The 20,674-nt window shown below is 49.6% G+C and overlaps 1 protein-coding gene across 4 annotated transcripts in view; it reads left to right on the top strand.

Annotated features, from left to right (window-relative positions):
• The window catches only part of MYORG (myogenesis regulating glycosidase (putative)), a 36,475-nt gene extending 16,247 nt beyond the window's left edge, over window positions 1–20,228 (top strand). For all 4 annotated transcript variants that reach the window (XM_037902780.2, XM_043547270.1, XM_043547269.1 and 1 more), the window contains one exon: window positions 13,429–20,228. In XM_037902780.2, coding sequence (XP_037758708.1) covers window positions 13,612–15,648 — 2,037 coding nt within the window. In that variant the 5' untranslated portion in view covers window positions 13,429–13,611 and the 3' untranslated portion in view covers window positions 15,649–20,228. The remainder of the gene's footprint in view (window positions 1–13,428) is intronic.
• Window positions 20,229–20,674: the final 446 nt, after the last annotated feature.

Consider the following 20,674-nt stretch of genomic DNA (forward strand, 5'->3'; position numbering starts at 1 on the left):
ATGTTGCACAGTTTCTGGGATATGTTACCACTTATTCTGTCTAAATGAATACAACAGCTCTAACGTCTTTGCTGTTTACCGCAGGCTTTTGAAATTCAGCAGGGTTTTGCCCTATGGGTTCTTGTGAGTCTACTGGGTAGCGTCCCACCTGCTTTTCCTTAGCTCCGAAGCCTACAGGGAGTTCTGCCTCCAACACAGATGCTCGGAGCTCTGCTATTTTGAGTCAAGAGGCTCCAGCCTGACCCCATTGTTTTGCTTCCAGGGTGAGCCCCAGCTCAGTTGAACAAGTAGGCTGCAAGTTCCAGGGGTGAAATCGTGGCCCCATTGGAATCAGCGGGAGTTTTGACCTTAACTTCAGTGGGGACAAAATTTCATTCCAGCAATGTCGTGCTTGTGATAACTTGGATTGAGTGCATCTACGTGGATTTTCACCGCTCACCCGTGCTCTGGTCTGTGGGCGTCCCGTCTAGATAGGCAATGAAGAATTCCTTCAGTCATCATCAGTTCTGGCTTTCATTATTAGCTCCTTCACAGCCAGCCAGAGGAGAGTTGCACTTCATCAGTTTGGTCCTCATGTGTTTGAGGGGAGAAATGTTGCCTAATGGCTAGCACAAGTGCTTGTGAGCCCGGACCCCTGGGTTTTATTTCCTGCTCTGCCACTGACCTGCTGTGTGACTTTGGACAAGTCATTTCCCCTTCCCATGCCTCAGTTTCCCCATCTCTAAAACAGGATGAACCCAAACATATCCATTTTCCAGGGAGGTAGAGACTGCAAAGTGGTCAGACGACTTAACTGAGAAAACAGAACACAGCCACGGTCAGCCCTTAAGGAAATAGCATTTCCAACAAGACATGAAGGAGTGAATAAAGAACTACTGAGCCTGGAGTTCTAACTAGTTCTGTGCTCCTGGGCTGATCCCAGCCCTCCCAAGTGAAGAGTTTTAGCCTTTCCTGGAGCACACCTGCACTGAGCTGAAGTTAAACCCTTGGGCACTAGAGACCAGGTCAGTGGCCTGTCTGAGGCTGAATTTGTGTTTATAGAGTTTGGAGAGGCTCAAAAGATTTTAAAAACGCAAAGGCTGCAGGAGACAGTGTCACAATAGATTTTATCTATTTCCATGGCTCTCCTCCCTGCAGTTTTCTAAGCCCCTCATAATTATTAATGGATTATGTGAGGTAGGGAAATTTTAGCTCTGTTTTCAGAAGGGAAACTGAGGCCCAGGGGAGCTTAAACGACTTGTGCACGGTCACCCAGGTAGGCAGTTCAACCTGCCTAGGCTGGTTCTGTCCACTATGCTATGCTCCCTCCCACGCTGCCCTTTCATTCTGTATATGTCCCATTTCCCCCTCCTTATGGGCTATGATCCCATCTCCCTGTCACATTAGCAGTGCAGTCACACGGGCACTGCCAGCTCATGGAAACAATCAGAACACCACTGCACAGAGATTCTGTGAGTCAGCAGCGACTGAGAGCTGAGACGCAGCAAGAGAGAAACTGAATGAGTCAGGAGCTGGAGGGAACCTGAGGTTTGAGAGAAAGTGAAAGGACACGACTGCTATTCGGAGACGGAATGAAGAGAAAAACACCTGTAAAGTCTGGACTGGACAAATCTCTTCACCCCTCAGTCAGAGGCCTTTAGCTTTCTAGCCTTTCAGTTGCTTTAAATAATGGGATCGTTGTGGAATTAAGGGGTGATTAGCCCACATGGGCGATAGGTTTAATTAAGTGAGCTGTACAGCAGCCAAATGCCACAGAGCCCTGGGTTCCCTCATTCCCGGGCTCGAGGATGATGGTAAGTGGAAAGTGGCTTTGTATCATCAGGTGGTTGCACTTCAGTCTCTGCAGTTTAACCCCTGAATTGCTCATTCTGCAGGAAGTCAGGATGGGATCCCGTTCGCTACAGCGTTGCACACCTGATTAGGGCCTGTCATAAATAAAGGGAAGGGTAACCACCTTTCTGTGTACAGTGCTATAAAATCCCTCCTGGCCAGAGGCAACATCCTGTTACCTGTAAAGGGTTAAGAAGCTCAGCTAACCTGGCTGGCACCTGACCCTAAGGACCAATAAGGGAACAAGATACTTTCAAATCTTGGGTGGGGGGGAGGCTTTTGTTTGTGCTCTTTGTTTACGTGTTTGTTCTCTCTTGGGACTGAGAGAGGCCAGGCAGAAATCCATCTTCTCCAACCCATCCTAATCCAAGTCTCCAATATTGCAACCAGTAGAGGTAAGTAAGCCAGGCAAGGCGGATTAGTTTCTTTTATTTTATGTGAATTTTCCCTGTGTTAAGAGGAAGGTTTATCCTGTTTTCTGTAACTTTAAGGTTTTGCCCAGAGGGGGATCCTCTGTGTTTTGAATCTGGATACCCTGTAAAGTATTTTCCATCCTGATTTTACAGACGTGATTTTTACCTTTCTTTTTTTTAATAAAATCTTTCTTTTAATAACCTGACTGATTTTTCCATTGTTCCAAGATCCAGGGGTTTGGGTCTTTGATGATTTTGTAACCAATTGGTTAGGATATTATTCTCAAGCCTCCCCAGGAAAGGGGGTATAGGGCTTGGGGGGGGGGGGGATATTTTGGGGAAAGACGTCTCCAAGTGGGCTCTTTCCCTGTTCTTTGTTTAACACGCTTGGTGGTGGCAGCATACTGTTCAAGGCCAAGGCAAAGTTTGTACCTTGAGGAAGTTTTTAACCTAAACTGGTAAAAGGTTTAGGGGGTCTTTCATGCGGGTCCCCACATCTGTACCCTAGAGTTCAGAGTGGGGAAGGAACCCTGACAGGGCCCCACTCCTAGTGGGTCCTGGTCATTGTAGGATGGGTTCCTAGGAGAGTAACATGGAGATTTCTCTGCTCCCTCTGAAGTGGCAAACATTGGCCATTGCAGGAATTAGGACTGGAAAGTAACAGGTAATGGTCAGAGCTGCTAAAGCAAACCCCTATCTTCTTTAGGCACCTTCGCCATTTGAGGCATGGCAACTTGTACTCTTGGGGGGAATTCTGCATCACTGCACGGTGCAGAATTTATGTTCCCCACAAAATTTAATTTTTACCCCTGCAGAATTTGTGATCTCCCACTGTCAGTCCCATGCATGGCCGGGCTTGAGCCATCAGCCCCACACACGGCAGCCCGAACCCGACAACCCCAGTTGCGCAGCAGAATTTTAAAATATTTAATTTTTTTGGCACAGAATTCCCCCAGGAGGAAACTTGCTATTTCTTCCTGCTGGAGTGTGTTGGTGCCAAGGGTTACAAAGTGGCTTTTAGCATCACAAGTTAGCTGCATGCGTGCTATTGTTCACGTAGGCTCAAGGGTATGCAGGGTGCTTTACAGGAGTACTGTTTACTAAGCACTGATAAGAATTCTGTCCAAGTCCCTAATCCTGCAGGCAGGCAGAAATTTGCACACACACGTAGTCCTCTGAATTCAATGCTAGAGAGTTTAAAATGTGCTTGCAAAGTCAGAGCACCAACAGACAGAGATGGAATGCAGGTGAAGTCTGAGATAAGAGTTCATGGAGTTAGATATTCAGGTTTCCCCACAAGTCCTGTTGGTTCTAGTTTTAAGACAGAAAACTTTTGGTTTTTCAGCAAGTGTTACAGCAAAGGCATGGGTGTTGTGAGCAGAGGCTGAGGTGATTAGTAAGGGAATAATGGTTGAAAAGAGAGAAGATTTTTAGCAAGGCCTTGAACAAAAGCAAAGATTTCTGGTATTTTAATTAATGAGGGAACTCAATGCCTAGGTAGCAGCATGGAAAGTGAGACATTAAAATCATGGGTCTTTATTATCCGGTAGAACTTGTCATTTTATTTGTTTAAGCAAAACTGAAATTCTGTATTTTGATGTAAAAATGGGAAACTGAACACTTGTTTGTTGGTTAAAAATTATGTTGCTTCGGGGGGGGGGGGGGGGGGAGTTTACAAAAAGTGTGGGTTTCTGGTTTTCCGTTGATACCAGAAAATTTGGGGGGAGGGGAGTTCTGAAGTTTCCTGAAGAAGTGAAAACCTGATCTATTAAACTGATTATAAAAAGCAGTCGTGGCTTGGTCACCCCCTGATACCTCTACCCCCATCTCCTTCCCAAAGTATCACTTCCTCCCACACTTTAATCTATGCACGGTAATATAAAATGCTAGCATCATTTGGTGTGATATCAAAATTGATAAAAGTGCACGTTTCACAGCAGTGGATTTCATGGAGTTTCTGGTACGTCTCCCCCTTTTGAGAGTAATGGTTTTGTTTGTTTAAAATTTTTGTTGAATAGGGTTTATTGAATAGACAGGGTAGGGATCAGTGTTGCAGGTGTCATTCAGTGGCGGTAAAACTGTTTCGAAGAGGAAGATTTTGCAGAGTTTCCTAGAGATGGTCAGACCCTGAATTCACCTGGTCTTCTCCTGGAAGCTTATTCTACTGCTGGCTCCATGGGGCTTATCCTCCATCCTTTTAACTGTAACCCTTATGGGGTATGTCAGGGTATAATTAAGGCTTTGAATCTTTCACGGAGGTCACGGATTCCGTGACTTTCCAGGACCTCCGTGATTTCTGCAGCTGCAGTGGCTGGTGCAGCTGACCCCAGGACTGCCCCAAGCAACTGGTCCTGGGTGCTGCCCCGGAGCAGCGGTCCAGGAGCAGCAGCAGGGCCCCGGGCCACCCCCACCCAGGGGAGCGGCAGTGGGGCCACGGGCCAGCCCTCCCTCCAGGAGCAGCCGCAGAGGCAGGACCCCTGGCCACCCCCCACCTCCAGGAGCAGCAGCGTCTGCGGGGGCACCGCCCCACTACCATCAGTAGGTAAGAGTTAGTTAGGAGTATTTTTCATAAAACTCATGGACAGATCACTGGCCCTGACTTTTTGGTTATTGACTGTGACCTGTCCGTGACTTTTACTAAAAATACCTGTGACGAAATCGTAGCCTTAGCTATAATGCAGAGGAATCACACACAGCTTTGCTTTCTTCTATCTCTGAACAAGGAGCTTTGTTAGAATAAGGAACACAGAGGAGAGACAAGGTGGGTGAGGTAATACATTTTATTGAACCAACTTCTGTAACCCTCAGCAAGTTTGCAGATGACACTAAACTGGGAGGAGAGGTAGATGCGCTGGAGGGTAGGGATAGGATACAGAGGGCCCTAGACAAATTAGAGGATTGGGCCAAAAGAAATCTGATGAAGTTCAAGAAGGACAAGTGCAGAGTCCTGCACTTAGAACGGAAGAATCCCATGCACCGCTACAGACTAGGGACCGAATGGCTCAGCAGCAGTTCTGCAGAAAAGGACCTAGGGGTGACAGTGGACGAGAAGCTGGATATGAGTCTACAGTGTGCCCTTGTTGCCAAGAAGGCCAATGGCATTTTGGGATGTATACGTAGGGGCACGGCCAGCAGATCGAGGGACGTGATCGTTCCCCTCTATTCGACATTGGTGAGCCTTCATCTGGAGTACTGTGTCCACTTTTGGGCCCCACACTACAAGAAGGATGTGGAAAAATTGGAAAGCGTCCAGCGGAGGGCAACAAAAATGATTAGGGGACTGGAGCACATGACTTATGAGGAGATGCTGAGGGAACTGGGATTGTATAGTCTGCGGAAGAGAAGAATGAGGGGGGATTTGATAGCTGCTTTCAACTACCTGAAAGGGCGTTCCAAAGAGGAGGGATCTAGACTGTTCTCAGTGGTGGCAGATGACAGAACAAGGAGTAATGGTCTCAAGTTGCAGTGGGGGAGGTTTAGGTTGGATATTAGGAAAAACTTTTTCACTAGGAGGGTGGTGAAACACTGGAATGCGTTACCTAGGGAGGTGGTGGAATCTCCTTCCTTTGAAGTTTTTAAGGTCAGGCTTGACAAAGCCCTGGCTGGGATGATTTAATTGGGGATTGGTCCTGCTTTGAGCAGGGGGTTGGACTAGATGACCTTCTGGGGTCCCTTCCAACCCTGATATTCTATGATAAGGGTTACAGTTAAGAGGATGGGGATTAGCTAACCGCCAATAAAAAGTGCTCACTCATGAAATCTGTATCCCCCTTTTTGTCCTATGACTACAGGGGTGTTAACTGGGCACTTCACGTTGAATGATCCCTTAGAATATGTGCTTCTGCTAAACTACCTGTTCAACCTTGTATGTGGCTGTGACACTGAGTGCCTTTCCCAGACCCTTTCCCAGACCCATTCCCAGAGGAAGAGCTCTGTGTAGCTCGGCAGCTTGTCTCTCTTTCCAACAGAAGTTGGTCCAATAAAAGCTATTACCTCACCCACCTTGTCTCTCTAATGTCCTGGGACCAACATGGCTACAACACTGCATACAATGGGGGACACAGTGTTAGCCACAAGCTTAGCCTTCCTCTTTCACTGTAGAGCTTCTGCCTAGAATCTTGCCACATCCTCCCTGGCTTCCCGCTACAGCTTTTATGCATATCCTTGTAGTGCATGCAGAATCCTTGCTTTCCATTGCAGTATTGTCACTAGGGGCTTGTAACCATTGCTGTCCCTCCGTAGGCGTTGAAGGCATGCAGCGTGTAACAGAGGGGCTCCCATTATTTCCATGAGCAAGTGCTATGAAACAAGGAAAAAAGCAATTTCCCCTTAATCTTAAAAAGAAAATCTGCCCAAGAATCTGCATTTGCTCTTTGTGTGTGGGCAACGTAACCACCCCATCAGCCTCAAACATGAGAGCAGCAAATCTATATCCTCCAGTTAAGTCCCATTAGAAACCTTTCTAGTAGGCAGCAGTGTTTGTTGCAGAAGATCTGGCATCTCTCTCTTTGCTTTAATGAGACACTGGCCCGTGCAGCGTGCCATGCAGCAGCTGTGAGCGATGGGATATTAGACTGACAAGGTGTCCGTAGGATTTGAGGACCACAATCCCAGTTCAAATGGACCTTCTGGTGGCTAAAAAGCCAATATAAAGGCTCAGACTTGTGCAATTGGCATAATAAAAATGCAACTCACAAAGCAGCTAAAAATAAAAGCAACAGATCCAGCCAAGGGGCAACCCGGTCTGGAAACAGAACCCTTTACTCTAAACCATTCATATTCTACTGTACCTAGGAATCTTAATCAAGGAGCAGGGCTCCAGAGTGCTAAGTGTTGTACAGATATGTAATGGACAGCAGTCTGCGCCCCAAAGAACTCAAGCTGCATTAGAGAGAATGCAAGAGGTGGGTGAGAGGGAATCGGCTAATGCTTCAGTTAGCACTATTTGTTAGCTGACAGTCCAGCCACTCTGTGCGGTTTGAGTGGTGTTCCACAGTGAGGCTGTTCTCATGCTACCATTGTTAACTGAGTGAAGATAACTTGAGTTAACTGTGTGGCGAAGACTTAGGGCTTGGCTACACTTGCGAGTTACAGCGCATTAAAGCAGCCCAGGGCGCTCTAACTCACGACGCGTCCACACTGGCAAGGCTCCGTGGCTAGAGCGCTGCTGGTACTCCACCTCGGCGAGTGGAATAACGTTTTGTGCACCCCGCTGGAGCGCCGCGGCACCAGTGTGGACGCCCTGGTCTGTTAATGCGCTCTGATCGGCCTCCAGAAGTGTCCCACAATGCCTGTTCTAGCCACTCTGGTCATCACTTTGAACTCTACTGCCCTGCCCTCAGGTGACCAACCGTCAGAGCCACCCTTTAAATTCTCTGGGAATTTTGAAAATCCCTTTCCTGTTTGCTCAGCCAGGCATGGAGCGCTTTCAGCAAATCTTTCCACGTGACCATGCCTCCACGCACCAGGCGATCCCCAGTATGGAGCAATGGCAAGGTGCTGGACCCCCATCAGTGTTTGGGGGGAGGAAGCAGTCCAGTCCCAGCTGCGCTCCAGCCGTAGGAATTGCAATACCTTCAGGCAGATATCAAGGGACATGATGGAAAGGGGCCATGATCAGGACGCACAGCAGTGCAGGATTAAAATGAAGGAGCTGCGGAATGCGTACCGCAAAGCCCATGAGGCAAACAGCCGCTCCGGTGCTGCCCCTGCAACCTGCCGTTTCTACAAAGAGCTGGACGTGATACTTGGGGCGACCCCACCTCCACTCCGAGTACCACCATGGACACTTCAGAGCCCAGTCCAACAAGGCAGGAGGAGGAGCAAAGTGGGAGCAAGAGTGCTCCGGAGGAGGAATACACCCTGGCATCCCTAGATGCATGCAGCCAGGAGCTGTCCTCAAGCTAGGAGGAAGGTGGCCAGTCACGGCGGCCAGTGTTTGGGGAAGGACAAACATCAGAGGAGGTTCCCAGTAAGCGGTTTTTATTTTGGGAAGGAAGTTATTTGGTGTGGGCTCTTGGGGTGAGGAGAGTTAGGGCTGCATGCATGCCCAGATGCGGAATAGGGCGTTGATGTGCTCTCTCACATCGCAGTAGTCGACCTCCATGATCTCTTCAAAGGTCTCAGTGAGAACTTGGGCAATGCACTTGTGCAGGTTTCTCGGGAGAGCCACTGTGGTCCTTGTCCCAGTAAGGCTAACTTGTCCGCACCACTGTGCCGTGAGGGAGGGGGGGACCATTGCTGCACACAGGCAAGCTGCATATGGGCCAGGGCAGAAGCCACAGGGCAGTAGAAGACCCTCCCTTGCTTCCCAGGTCACCCTCAGCAGTGAGATATCTTCCAGGATGAACTCCTGTGGAAAATGTGGGGACAGTGTTCAGTATAGGGGGCCCCCTGCCGCTGTTGGCTCTCCCCAAGGCATAGAACCCCAGCCATGAAAGAATCAGTCCCCCTTGACCCTGTGCTTACTCACCATTTTGGGGCTCCCATGGTTATGTGCGTTTGCTTTGGGGTGGGCAAATTATGCTACTGTGTAGACTGTGCTTGCCCTTAAGTACGGGGGAATCATTGCTCTGTCTGGTGTGAACAATGCTGCCTCTGCTAAGTGTTGCATTTTGCCTTTACAGATGAAACCTAGAGATCTCAGTCATCCGTGTTATCACCGGCTGAGAGGCTGCAAAGAATCAGGAAGAGGCCACGCAGAAGCAAAGAGGACATGATGCATGAAGTCATGCAGCATTCAAGTAATGAAATTCAAAAAGTGCAGGAGTGGCGGGAGAGTGAAAGGAGGGTCTGCCAGTAGAATACGGATTGCTGGCACCAAAGCACAGAGCGGCTGATAAGCATCATGGAGCACCAAGCGGACTCGATCCAGGCGCTCGTAGCCATGCAGGTGGAGCACTGCCGCACCCGCCCGCCCCTGCAGCCCTTGTCCCAAAACTCTTTCCCTTGTGCCCCCGTGTCACCTCCAACCCACTTTCCCCAACATCCGGGTTCTTACCACCACCAGCTGACTTCAACACCTGTAGCTTCACCACCCAGCCCTGAAAACTACAACCCTTACCCACTGCACTCGACCCCCATCACCAGGCAGTATAGCCATCCTGAAGTGCAGCACGCATTGCACAGCACTCCATATGCAAATCTGTGATTGTACCGTTCCCCACCCCACCCCCTTGCCCTTTCCTGTTTCCCAAGCAGTTCTGTTTCTTTTCATTAAATGGATTTTTTTGCTTTGAAAATTTCTTTATTATTGCATAACGTAAAAGATACCTTAGCCCAGGAAAGCAACAGGCACTGCAAGTCAGAGTAGCAAACACAGATTCCTACGAACATTGGAACCACTGCACTTCACTCTCGTGCAGGGCGCCAGACATTACTGGTGGCTTTCAGCCTCAAATTGCTCCCTCAAGGCATCCCTAATCCTTGCAGCCCCGCGCTGGGCCCCTCTAGTAGCTCTGCTCTCTGGCTGTTCAAATTCAGCCTCCAGGTGTTGAATCTGCGATTTCCATGCCTGAGTGAATCTTTCACCCTTCTCTTCACAAATGTTATGGAGGGTACAGCACGCGGATATAACCGCAGAGATGCTGTTATCAGCCAGGACCAACTTCCCATACAGAGAGCACCAGCGACCCTTTAAACGACCAAAAGCACACTCCACAGTCATCCTGCACCGGCTCAGCCAGTTGTTGAACTGCTCCTTGCTGCTGTCAAGGCTCCCTGTGTAGGGTTTCATGAGCCACGGCATTAAAGGGTAAGCGGGGTCTCCAAGGATCACAATGGGCATTCTCCTACGGTGATCTTCTGGTCCGGGGAAAAAAGTCCTGGCTTGCAGCTTCCTGAACAGGCCAGTGTTCCGAAAGATGCGTGCGTCAGGCACCTTTCCAGGCCAGCCTGTGTTAATGTCCATGAAATGCCCATGGTGATCCACAAGCGCCTGGAGAACCATCGAGAAATACCCCTTCCGATTAACGTACTCGGAGGCTAGGCGGGCTGGTGCCAGAATTGGAATATGCGTCCCATCTGTCGCCCCTCCGCAGTTAGGGAAATCCATTGGTGCAAAGCCGGCCACAATGTCATGCACGTTACCCGGAGTCACAGTTCTTTTGAGCAGGATGCAATTAATGGCCCTGCAAACTTGCATCAATACGATTCCAACGGTTGACTTCCCCACTCCAAACTGGTTAGCGACCGATCGGTAGCTGTCTGGAGTTGCCAGCTTCCAGATTGCAATAGCCACCTGCTTCTCCACTGTCAGGGCAGCTCTCAATCTCGTGTCCTTGCGCCGCAGGGTGGGGGCGAGCTCCTCACACAGCCCCATGAAAGTGGCTTTTCTCATCCGAAAGTTCTGCAGCCACTGCTCGTTATCCCAGATTTGCCTGACGACGTGATCCCACCACTCAGGGCTCGTTTCCCGAGCCCAAACGTGGCATTCCATGGTGGTGAGCACGTCCGTGAATGCCACAAGCAATCTCGTGTCCTATGCGTTACTCACGTCGATATCATCGTCTGAGTCCTCACTGTCACTTTGGATCCTAAGGAATAACTCAACTGCCAAACGTGACATGCTGGCAAGACTCGTCAGCAGACTCCTCAGCAGTTCGGGCTCCATTCCCGCAGACCGAAAGGGAAGACAGCGCTCATGGTACAAAAAACGTTGAAAGATGGCGCCAATTGTGAACGGAAGAAGAGGGGTTGCTGGGATGCAAACTGATGCATCATGGGGCTTTGGGACAGGACCCAGAATGCCTTGCACCCCCTGCCCCCTTCCCACAAGCCACAGCGCCACAATGGGAAGAGGTGCTCTGTGGGATAGCTGCCCATAATGCACCACTCCAAATGCCGCAAATGTGGCCACGCCAGTGTGTTTGCAGCTGTCAGTGTGGACAGACTGCAGCGCTTTTCCTACTGCGCTCTCCGAAGGTGGGTTTAACTCAAAGCGCTCTACATCTGCAAGTGTAGCCATGCCCTTAGACGTAGATAAAATTAAGTTTGGTTGCTTGGAGATCATCACCTGCTTACTCTTCTGTGGCTGTTAATTAGCACTGCCCAATAAAGGTGTGTAAACTTTTCAGTTTGGCCTCTAGTTTTAGGCAAGCTAATCCCTTAATCCAGACCTTTAAAACTAGAAAGGCCTAGTGCCGTGTTTCTCTGATTAACGTCTTCCCTTCAACACACATGCAGTCTGGCTACCGCTAAACAAAAATCAGAATTTTTGTTTTACAGGAAATTCTGGTGTTTCAACATTTGTTTTAATCCCAAACTGGATGGAATCATTGAATGAAAGAAATTGGTATTTCAATGGAAACTTCTGAATCAAAAATATTTGGTAATGTTTTGACAATTTTTGGTAAAAAGAAACGTTGGTAATGTTTTTGGTAAATGTTTTGACAGTCCCGAATCGAAAGATTGTTTTGGTCTGCTAAACCGAATGGAAATGCGGTGGTCAGTTTTGAGTCAGTTTGACATGAAAACTGCATTTGCCTTTGGCAGTGTTCCCAAACTTTTTACCTCACGCCCCCCAGGACTGGGAAGTGTGGCCACAGCTGGGGCTGGGGCCGTGGCTGGGAGCAGGGTCAGGGCCGGGGGCCAAGGCTGGGGCTGGAGTCGCAGCCAGGCCGGGAGCCAAAGGTTGAGACCTGGGCTGGCCGCAGCTGGGGGCAGGGCTGGGAGCGGGAGTGGAGCTGGGGCCGCAGCTGGAAGGAAGCTGAGGCCAAGCCGGCAGCCAGGGCCACAGCCGGTGCGGAGCCGCAGCCGGGGCTGGGCCTGGGGTCAGGGCTGGGGACGGGGCCAGGAGCAGAGCCATAACCAGGAGCTGGGGTTGGAGCAGGGCTGGTGGTGCTCCCTCCCTGCCACCCATGGGGGCTGGCCCAGGCCCCACCATGCTCCCCCCACAAATGTTCCTCTGCACCCCCACAGTTTGGGGACCACCGCTTTAGCCAGTAGGAGCAGAAGCAGCCAAAGCAGGGACCTTGGGACATCCAGCACATTTTCTAAAGTTTTGACGGGACTTCCTCTGCCCTGTGCTGATTTGGCTGTATGCTCATCCTTTCTGCCTTCCACAGAGTCTTTTCACCTCTACTTCACTCCACATCTACCCTCTTACCCTCTTCTCCCCAGCCCTGTCCCCCTTTTCCTTCAATGTCCCCTCTCCATGCGCTTTGCTTTCCACTTAGCTGATCCCCCTCCTAACTAAACACACACATACACACACACACTCACTCTCTCTCTCTCTCTCCGTGTCATTAACATGCCATTTGCTTCCATCACGTTGTTGACTCTGCTTGGATGGTTCTCCTCCTTCGCCACCCTTGTCTGTTTTAGATTGTTAGCTCTTCAGGACAGGGACTGCCTCCTACTCCATTTGTACAGTGCCTGGCGCAAACGGGCCCCATTATTGCTTGATCTTTACGTTCTACTGTAATATATTTGACTTAGTTTACCCACCTCTGATCTATGGCCCACGGGCTACATCCGGCCCGCGGGACCATCCTGCCCAGCTCCTGAGCTCCCGGCCGGGGAGGCTAGCCCCTGGCCCCTCCCCTGCTGTCCCCCCTCCCCCGCAGCCTCAGTGCGCCGCGCCGCCAGTGCCCTGGCCCACCACTCCTGCCGGGCAGCGTGGCCGGCTCTGGCATGGTAAGGGGGCAGGGAGCAGTTGGATGCAGGGAGCAGTCATGGGACGGGGAATGGGGTGGGGTTGGATAGGCGCGGGTGTCCCAGGGGCCCTGTCAGGGGCAGGGGTTTGGATATGGGTCGGGGCGGTCAGGGGACAGGGAGCAGCGGGGGTGTGGTTAGGCATGGAAGTCCCGGACGGCCTGTCAGGAGGCGGGGGTGTGGATAGGGAGCGCGGCAGTCAGGGGACAGGGAGCGGGGGGGGGGGGGGGGGAGGGGTTGGGCGGGGTGGGGTCCCAGGGGGCGGTTAGAGGTGGGGGGTCCCAGGAGGGAGCAGTCAGGGGACAAGGAGCAAGGGGGTTGGATGGGTCAGGGGTTCTGAGGGGGGCAGTCAGGGGTCGGTAAGTTGGAGGGGGTGGATAGGGGGCAGGGGCCAGGCTGTTTGGGGAGGCACAGCCTTCCCTACCTGGCCCTCCATACAGTTTTGCAACGCCGATGTGGCCCTCGGGCCAAAAAGTTTGCCCACACCTGACTTAGAGGATGCTTATATGTATTTTTTCCCCTTCTGTTTCAGACACCACTGTTCAGGGGTTGAAGGGATCTGGAGAAGAAATCACAGCTGCATACACCACTGTTCCTTTCCTTTTTTTGAAAGCCTGACAAGGACTCTACCAGAAGTAACTAAGCGTTTTCGGCTTTGTTAAAATCAGCCGTCTTGTTGTTGTTTAGGAGCGAGCACTTCAGAAAGAATAGCATCATGTACACATTCCTGCCGGAAAACTTCAACCTGGTGAAGCCGAAGCCGTCCAAGGAGCTGAAGCCAATGATTGGTGCAATAGTCGTCGGGCTCATCTTGTTCATTGCGGCGGTGGTGGCTTGGTGCTACTACACGGCGTCTCTCAGGAAGGCGGAGCGGCTAAAGACGGAATTGATGGACCTGAGGAAGGATGGGTTCATCATCAAAAACCACAACGGGGAGGTGGTCTTCAGACTGGCCTTTCAGTCGGGCACCCTCGATCTGGAGTCCTGCTCGAAAGAAGGGGAGATTTTAAGCTGCACCAGATCAGACAGAGGGAAGCTGAATTTCTTCATTCAGACAGTCAAGCCCAAGGACACGGTGATGTGCTACCGCGTCCGCTGGGAGGAGTTTGTGGTAGACACGGTGGTCGAGCACACCATGTTTTGGGAGGACGCTCATTGGTACGGGGGCTGTGAAATGAGCGTCCAGCACTGGCCAATCAGACTCCCAGGGTACCAGGAGCCCATGCCCTTTGTGACGAGCGATGTGTATTCCAACAGGGGCAGCTTTGGAGGCATCTTGGAAAGGTACTGGCTGTCCTCGAAAGCGGTGGCTATAAAGATCAACGACTCGGTGCCCTTCCACCTGGGGTTTAACGCCAGTGAACGGTCGCTCTTCTTTCAGGCCAGGTATAAGGATTCTCCCTACAGACCTCCCCTTGGGCAGCAGCCTTTCCCGGAACTAAGCTACCGTGTCTGCGTCGGCTCGGATGTGACCTCCATTCACAAATACATGGTGCGCAGGTACTTTAACAAGCCTTCTAAGATCCCATCAGAAAACGCCTTCCGGTACCCCATCTGGTCTACATGGGCTCTGTACAAAAATCATATTGACCAGGATAAACTTTTAGATTTTGCAGAAAAGATTAAAAAGTACTGGTTTAATTGCAGCCATATTGAAATTGATGACATGTACACACAGACTTATGGCGATTTTGACTTTGATCCGGTAAAGTTCCCTAATGTGACAGAAATGTTCAAAACGCTGAAAGAAGAGGGATTTAAAGTTACCCTGTGGACGCATCCCTTTATAAACTACAATTCCTCCAATTTTGGAGTGGGGATAGAGCAGCAGCTCTTTATCAAGGAGCCGACAGGGAAACTCCCCGCGATGGTGAAGTGGTGGAATGGCATTGGGGCCATATTGGATTTTACCAATCCCACAGCCAGGGAGTGGTTTCAGAGCCACCTGAAACAACTGCGGTCAAAGTACGGCATAGCGTCCTTTAAATTTGACGCTGGTGAGGTAAGCTACCTTCCAAAGCAGTTCAGCACCTTCAGGCCCTTGTCGGATCCCAGCATCTGGTCCAGACGGTACACGGAAATGGCCATTCCGTTCTACGAGCTCGCCGAAGTCAGGGTCGGCTACCAGTCCCAAAACATCTCGTGCTTCTTCCGCATCATCGACCGCGACTCGGTTTGGGGATATGAGCTTGGCCTCAAGTCCTTGATCCCTACCGTGCTCACCATTAGCATGCTGGGGTACCCTTTCATTTCAGCTGACATGATCGGTGGGAATTTTTTCCCCAACAAGACGGAAGGTGCTGTTGAAATCCCGGACCAGGAGCTGTACATCCGCTGGCTGGAACTGTCGGCCTTCATGCCCTCCATGCAGTTTTCCATACCCCCCTGGCTCTACGACAAGTCAGTGATTGAGATTGCACAGAAATTCACAGAGCTGCATGAGTCCCTGGTTGCCCCTCTCCTGTTGGAGCTGGCTGGGGAGGTTACCGACACGGGAGACCCCATCATACGGCCCATCTGGTGGATTTCTCCCAGGGATGAATTTGCTCACAAGATCGACTCCCAGTTCCTCATTGGGGACACCCTCATGGTGGCCCCTGTCCTGGAGCTGGGCAAGCAAGAGCGAGATGTGTACCTCCCGGCCGGCAAATGGCGCAGTTACAAAGGGGAGCTGTTTGAGAAGACCCCAGTCCTGTTAACAGACTATCCCGTTGACTTGGACGAAGTTGCTTATTTCCTCTGGGTATCTTAACAGACTCCTCCGTCCACTCTAATCTTTGTGGTAACCATGCCTTACTTTAGGATCTTAAAACAAATAATTCTAAATGCACAGTGCGTTTCTTTGGGGGGGTGCTGTAGGGGAATGGGAAACTAACAGGACTTTTGTTTTTTAAATCTCCTCTATTTTGTCAATGAGACGCGCTCCAGTTTGGGCTATGGTGTATATATAAATGCAGGAGGAATCATAGCATCACAAGATGCATACAGGAAGCCGAGGCCTTTTCAAATCTCTGAGTTCAAGAGGTCAACGCACCCCTGGGTTTTTAGCTGTGCAGCATGTATTTGTTTTGGTATTTTTTAATTATTTTATTTCTCCTTTAGAAACGTGGCCCCTGGGGGGCCTACAATGTTTGCCAAAGGCCCCCCTCTTCTAGGTGCAGCCTATGAATCCAAATCCCATAGTGCAATGCTCCATCTTGAGCTCAATGAAAGGCTGCATGCTTCAACAGGAAGCAGTGCATGCTGGGGCCCGTAGTTCCTGGGCCATGCCTCTCCCCAACGCGAGGGCAGCTGCAGTCGGCTCAGTTTTAATGCGAGTGAAATGCAGTCCTGGAGTTGTTGCAAGTTGCCAAGATGGCCTGCAGCTGAACAAAGGGAGGACAGCTCTGATCCCAGGGGTGAAAGCAATGTTGGAAGGGAACAGGGAAAGATTAGAACATGGGAAGCAATGGGTTACTATAGCACAACTAGCCTTACATTTTATAATGTGGCAAATATTATTTAAAAATGACTTTTTTAAGAAGATAAATCAAACTATATATTTTATTCCTTAGTCCAGCATTGGTCTGGACTCAAATGCCCAACCCCCCTACTCTCTCGAGTACCCGGCGGGCCCGGCTACTCGATTTACCTGCAAGTATTTTAACTGTATGTTACTTCACCGGGCAGGCTACATTATTGCGTCCTAGCCCGTTGCTAATATCTACTGGAAGGATCTCCTCCTAGAGCACCGTCTCTGCTGTTAACACTGTTCCCCATAGAGCAACAACGTTCACACGGTGTATTTTCTTTCAAGGGAGTAAGATGGATTTCTTTGTTACACACCTATCCTGCCGATACTTCTCTTTCCCCTTTTAAAGATGTGCTTGCAGCTTGGTTATTTGTCAGAGGAATGGCCAGAAGCAAAATAACCTCTCGAAAGGTGCATGTGACACTCCCCTGAGACTGCAGGTGCCTGCCCGCCGCACACAAACAGATCCACCACTTTTGCTGCCGACCTACGTATCCATGTGAAAAGCAATGACGTTTGCACTGAACAGGGCTGTGCCGATCGGGCTTCTCCATTGTTTCCAAGCAAAGGTTGTGGTATTCCTAGTCCGATTAAGCTCATATTGCATGGACAGTCTCTTCTAACGGTCTCCATTTTGTCTAAAGTTTCTTGGGTCAGTTTTTCTGTTTGTTGCTATTTTTAAAAAGCCCAACGCTCACTAGCTCCCATGTAGGCACCTAAACGAAGTGGCTCAGTGGAAGCCGTTGAGAGCTGAGCACTTTGGAAAACTTGGCCCCATGTCACTCTCGAAGTAGGAAATCTGAAGTTTTGGCCCGAAGGTAAAATGCAATTCTAACCGACCTGTGAATGAGTGTTACCCTTTGTCCTCTGTACCTGAGCCACAGAGGATGTGAGTCTACCGCTGCCCCTCCTATGAAGCCTAGCTCTCTGTCTCACGCTGTAGAGACTTGTGGTGTTAGCTCTGGAAGTCCCCAGTTCAGTGCCGGGGGTTGGCTGAGATAGCAGCCACTGTTGTCCTAGGGGCTTGATCTTGCACCATTGAAGTCAATGGGAGTTATGGCTCCTGAGTTCATCCTTCGCAGGATTTGGCCCTGGGACTGCAAGGCAAGAGCTGAGTTGCTGCTGGTGAATTCCAGCAGCCACCTTGTTCTAGTCTCCTATCAAGGAAGATGCAGGTGCAAACGAATGCTGTGTGCTCTGTCTCTAATTCAAGTGGTTTAAGCTTAAATGTGCAATGTAGGTGCTCGGCCTGAGCTCATCCCAAAGGCTACATTAGCAGCTTGCTCTTGCATAGTTTGGATGCCCCAGGTTAGACCCACTCCTTGATGGTGCGACTTGAAACGTAACAAACTGATTTAAGCACTGAAAATATGTCAAGGCTATGTCTTGGAGGACTCCTAACTGTGCCTCATTTTCAACTCTTGTGGGGGGGTTTCCTTTGGTTAGACGTATGCATAGTTTTGGGGAAGGATTCTTGGGAGGGCAGCTTTGCTGCAGCATCTATATAAGATCAGAGATCCTGAGTACAGGGCATAAGGTCTCTGTGTACAAATTGACCAGAGCAGCCTTGCACCATTAATCCCTTGGCATCCTCTGCTAGCATGGGGTTTGGCTATATTGACTGGTGAAATGACCCAACCCTCCCTTTATCCAAGAGGAGTGATAGACATGACAGTGTCCCTACAAACCAGCTGTCTCCAGTGCAGAAAATCTGGGGTATGGGTGGGGGAGGGAATCCTAAAGGGGGAGAACGTGCCTGGCTGTGCTTTCAGTGTGAGCCTGAAGACTTCAGCTGCACAAATCCCTGTTCCAGAGATTCCAGCTGGCTGGGGAACTCTTCAGTGAAAAGTTTTCATGCGTGGTGGCAGGAAACATTTGAACCTCTCCATAAGATTATTGCACTTTTCGTTTCCTGCCACCATTGAAGCAATGGGGCTGCAGAAATGAGACCAAACGTAGAACCATGGCCCCTGTGTCACCAGATACCTCAATTAACCACAGGCTGCTCCTCAAGGTAGAACACCCAGAAATAACTAGCAGCTGGAATTCCAGGGTACTTTATAACTTCCTCTTCGCTGTGTAGAGGTTGACTAGGGAGTGAGAATGTGAGCAATAGTATGTGAAGTCTGTTTAATGGAGCTGGATCCTAGTGGTTGTGCAAAGATGGTTTTAGACGCTTAACTGGGTCACTGTTGTGAAGGCCACAAAGGAACTCAGCCAGAAAACTCATCACAGCTTAGGTACATCCAAGTTCCCTAAAGACACATCCTCCCCTTCAAAGGAAAGAATTTTATTATTGAAAGTTGAACTATGTAATTTAACTGATTAGGAAGAAATGTTAGTAACATGAGAGCATCCTTATTTCTCCACCAAATGCCACAGCGGCTGGGAGACCAAGTGAAATAGCTGTCAGGAAGCTACAGAAGAAGCGGTTGAACACGTGTTGCAGGCAGCTGGACAGCAGCACAAATACCTCCCCAGGTTCTGTGGCAACCTCCGCCCGGTGCAGAACTGGCGTTCGGAGGAGCGTCAGCATTGCTACGTAGAACTCGTTTCTCAGCCGGCCTTCTCCTACCTCCCGAAAACAAAATGGGAAGTGGCTCAGCTCCTTAATGATACCGAGCAACCTGATGGGGGGGAAGGAAACGGGACCAAAAAGGTGTCTGTCTTGAAGTTCCACTTCCCTGCTCTGAACTAGGAGGGACTGGGAATGGATTGATTCAGATCCTTTCCGAATGCAAGGGTTCCACACTGGAATGTCCCGTAGCTTGAATTCTACTTACTGTACCACTAAAAGGGATGAAGTGACATAGATTGTTCTTGGCTTGTAAGGTGGGTAACTGCACAAAACCCAGGGTCAAGGAAATACCTGTTGAGATGGAGTTGGGTGGACTGGTTCAGATTTGCCACCCAAATGTCTGTCTAGCCCTACTTCTGGGAGTGGCTGAGCTGCAGTTGGGCCTGATGCAGGGGTGGCTCAGATTATGTTTGTATTATAATTTTATTTTAATCCTGCACTACTGTATTGGTTTTGCACAATGCTATAAATCTGCACATGCCTTTGCAAGTCAGATTCTATTGTTCATTTTAACCAGTTTTCTAACTCTCTTAATTACTGAAGAAACAACGCAACACTCCTGTTAACTGAAACAGCTTCGGGAGGATAAAGGGAATTTTAACTACCTAGGTCCGTCTGCAACAACTTCGTGGGAACAATTGCATCACCAGTGATGAATGTAGGTTGTAGGTTACTTTCACACCTGATGTTCTATAAAATTAAATCTGAGTCACAAGGCCTTTTTAATTGCTCTTTTTAAAATGTAAAAACCTCAGAGAATCAGGCTCGTTTTCCTTCCCACCCTACCGTACACCCCCATCTAATTTCTCAGGGGTCAGGGCTTGATGTATAAATGGTCCGTCGTAAAACATGGATCTGTTTGGTTTGTTGGAGGGTTTTGTTCCTTCGTGAGCTCTGCAGACAAGGAAAGATGTACCTTTAGGGCTGGCCTATAGACGATCCTTCTTCCACAGGATAAGGGGAAGTTCCCTGTGCCATTTTCTTTTGGAAGATCAACAGAGCGAAGGGAAAGAAGAGGCAGTTTTGCTCCCAGTTCCATTGTGTGACTAGGGAATAGCCCAGCTGACGCTGGAGTTATTCAGCACTGGTGAAAGTGAGAACAGAATGTAGCCCAGAGAATGCACCATGCCCAGGATTTAGCAAGGTATCAAAGCATGCACTTGTCTTTAATGGGACTATTTATTGGCTTAAAGCTAGGCCCAAGGCTGAAGTACCTTACTCGGTTGAGGGCCATATTTTTGGTCAAGCAAGAAGAAAGGCTCTTTCTCTGATTCACAATAACAGTCCAGAAAATCACTTGGGGCCCTGACCACTTGCTTATTTACAGCGCTGGGTGCATTTTCTATTTTAACATGACAGGTTTCACTTACAGCTGAGTGCTGGGGAAAAAACATGGCATACACCTGGGGCAAAACAACACAATTCACTTATGCCACCAATCCAGCCCCAGTCCATGTTTCTGCTGCAACGCTGGCTGTCAAATTTCAAAACTGCTATCTACGTGAAGAGTAGATGATGATTAAACTTTAATTTAAGAACCTGGGCAGAGCTCCTTTGCTGCAAATAGCGTTTCTCTCCTGACTTCTCTTATTTCTGTGTGTATGAAACTTGGCCCTGCCTTTTTCCAAATGGACATCACTCCCACTAACCAAAACCAGAGGGGAATGTTTGCATTTTGTTTAACATTAA

This window comes from Chelonia mydas, chromosome 5 (assembly GCF_015237465.2).
Source record: "Chelonia mydas isolate rCheMyd1 chromosome 5, rCheMyd1.pri.v2, whole genome shotgun sequence".
Classification (NCBI taxonomy): domain Eukaryota; kingdom Metazoa; phylum Chordata; order Testudines; family Cheloniidae; genus Chelonia; species Chelonia mydas.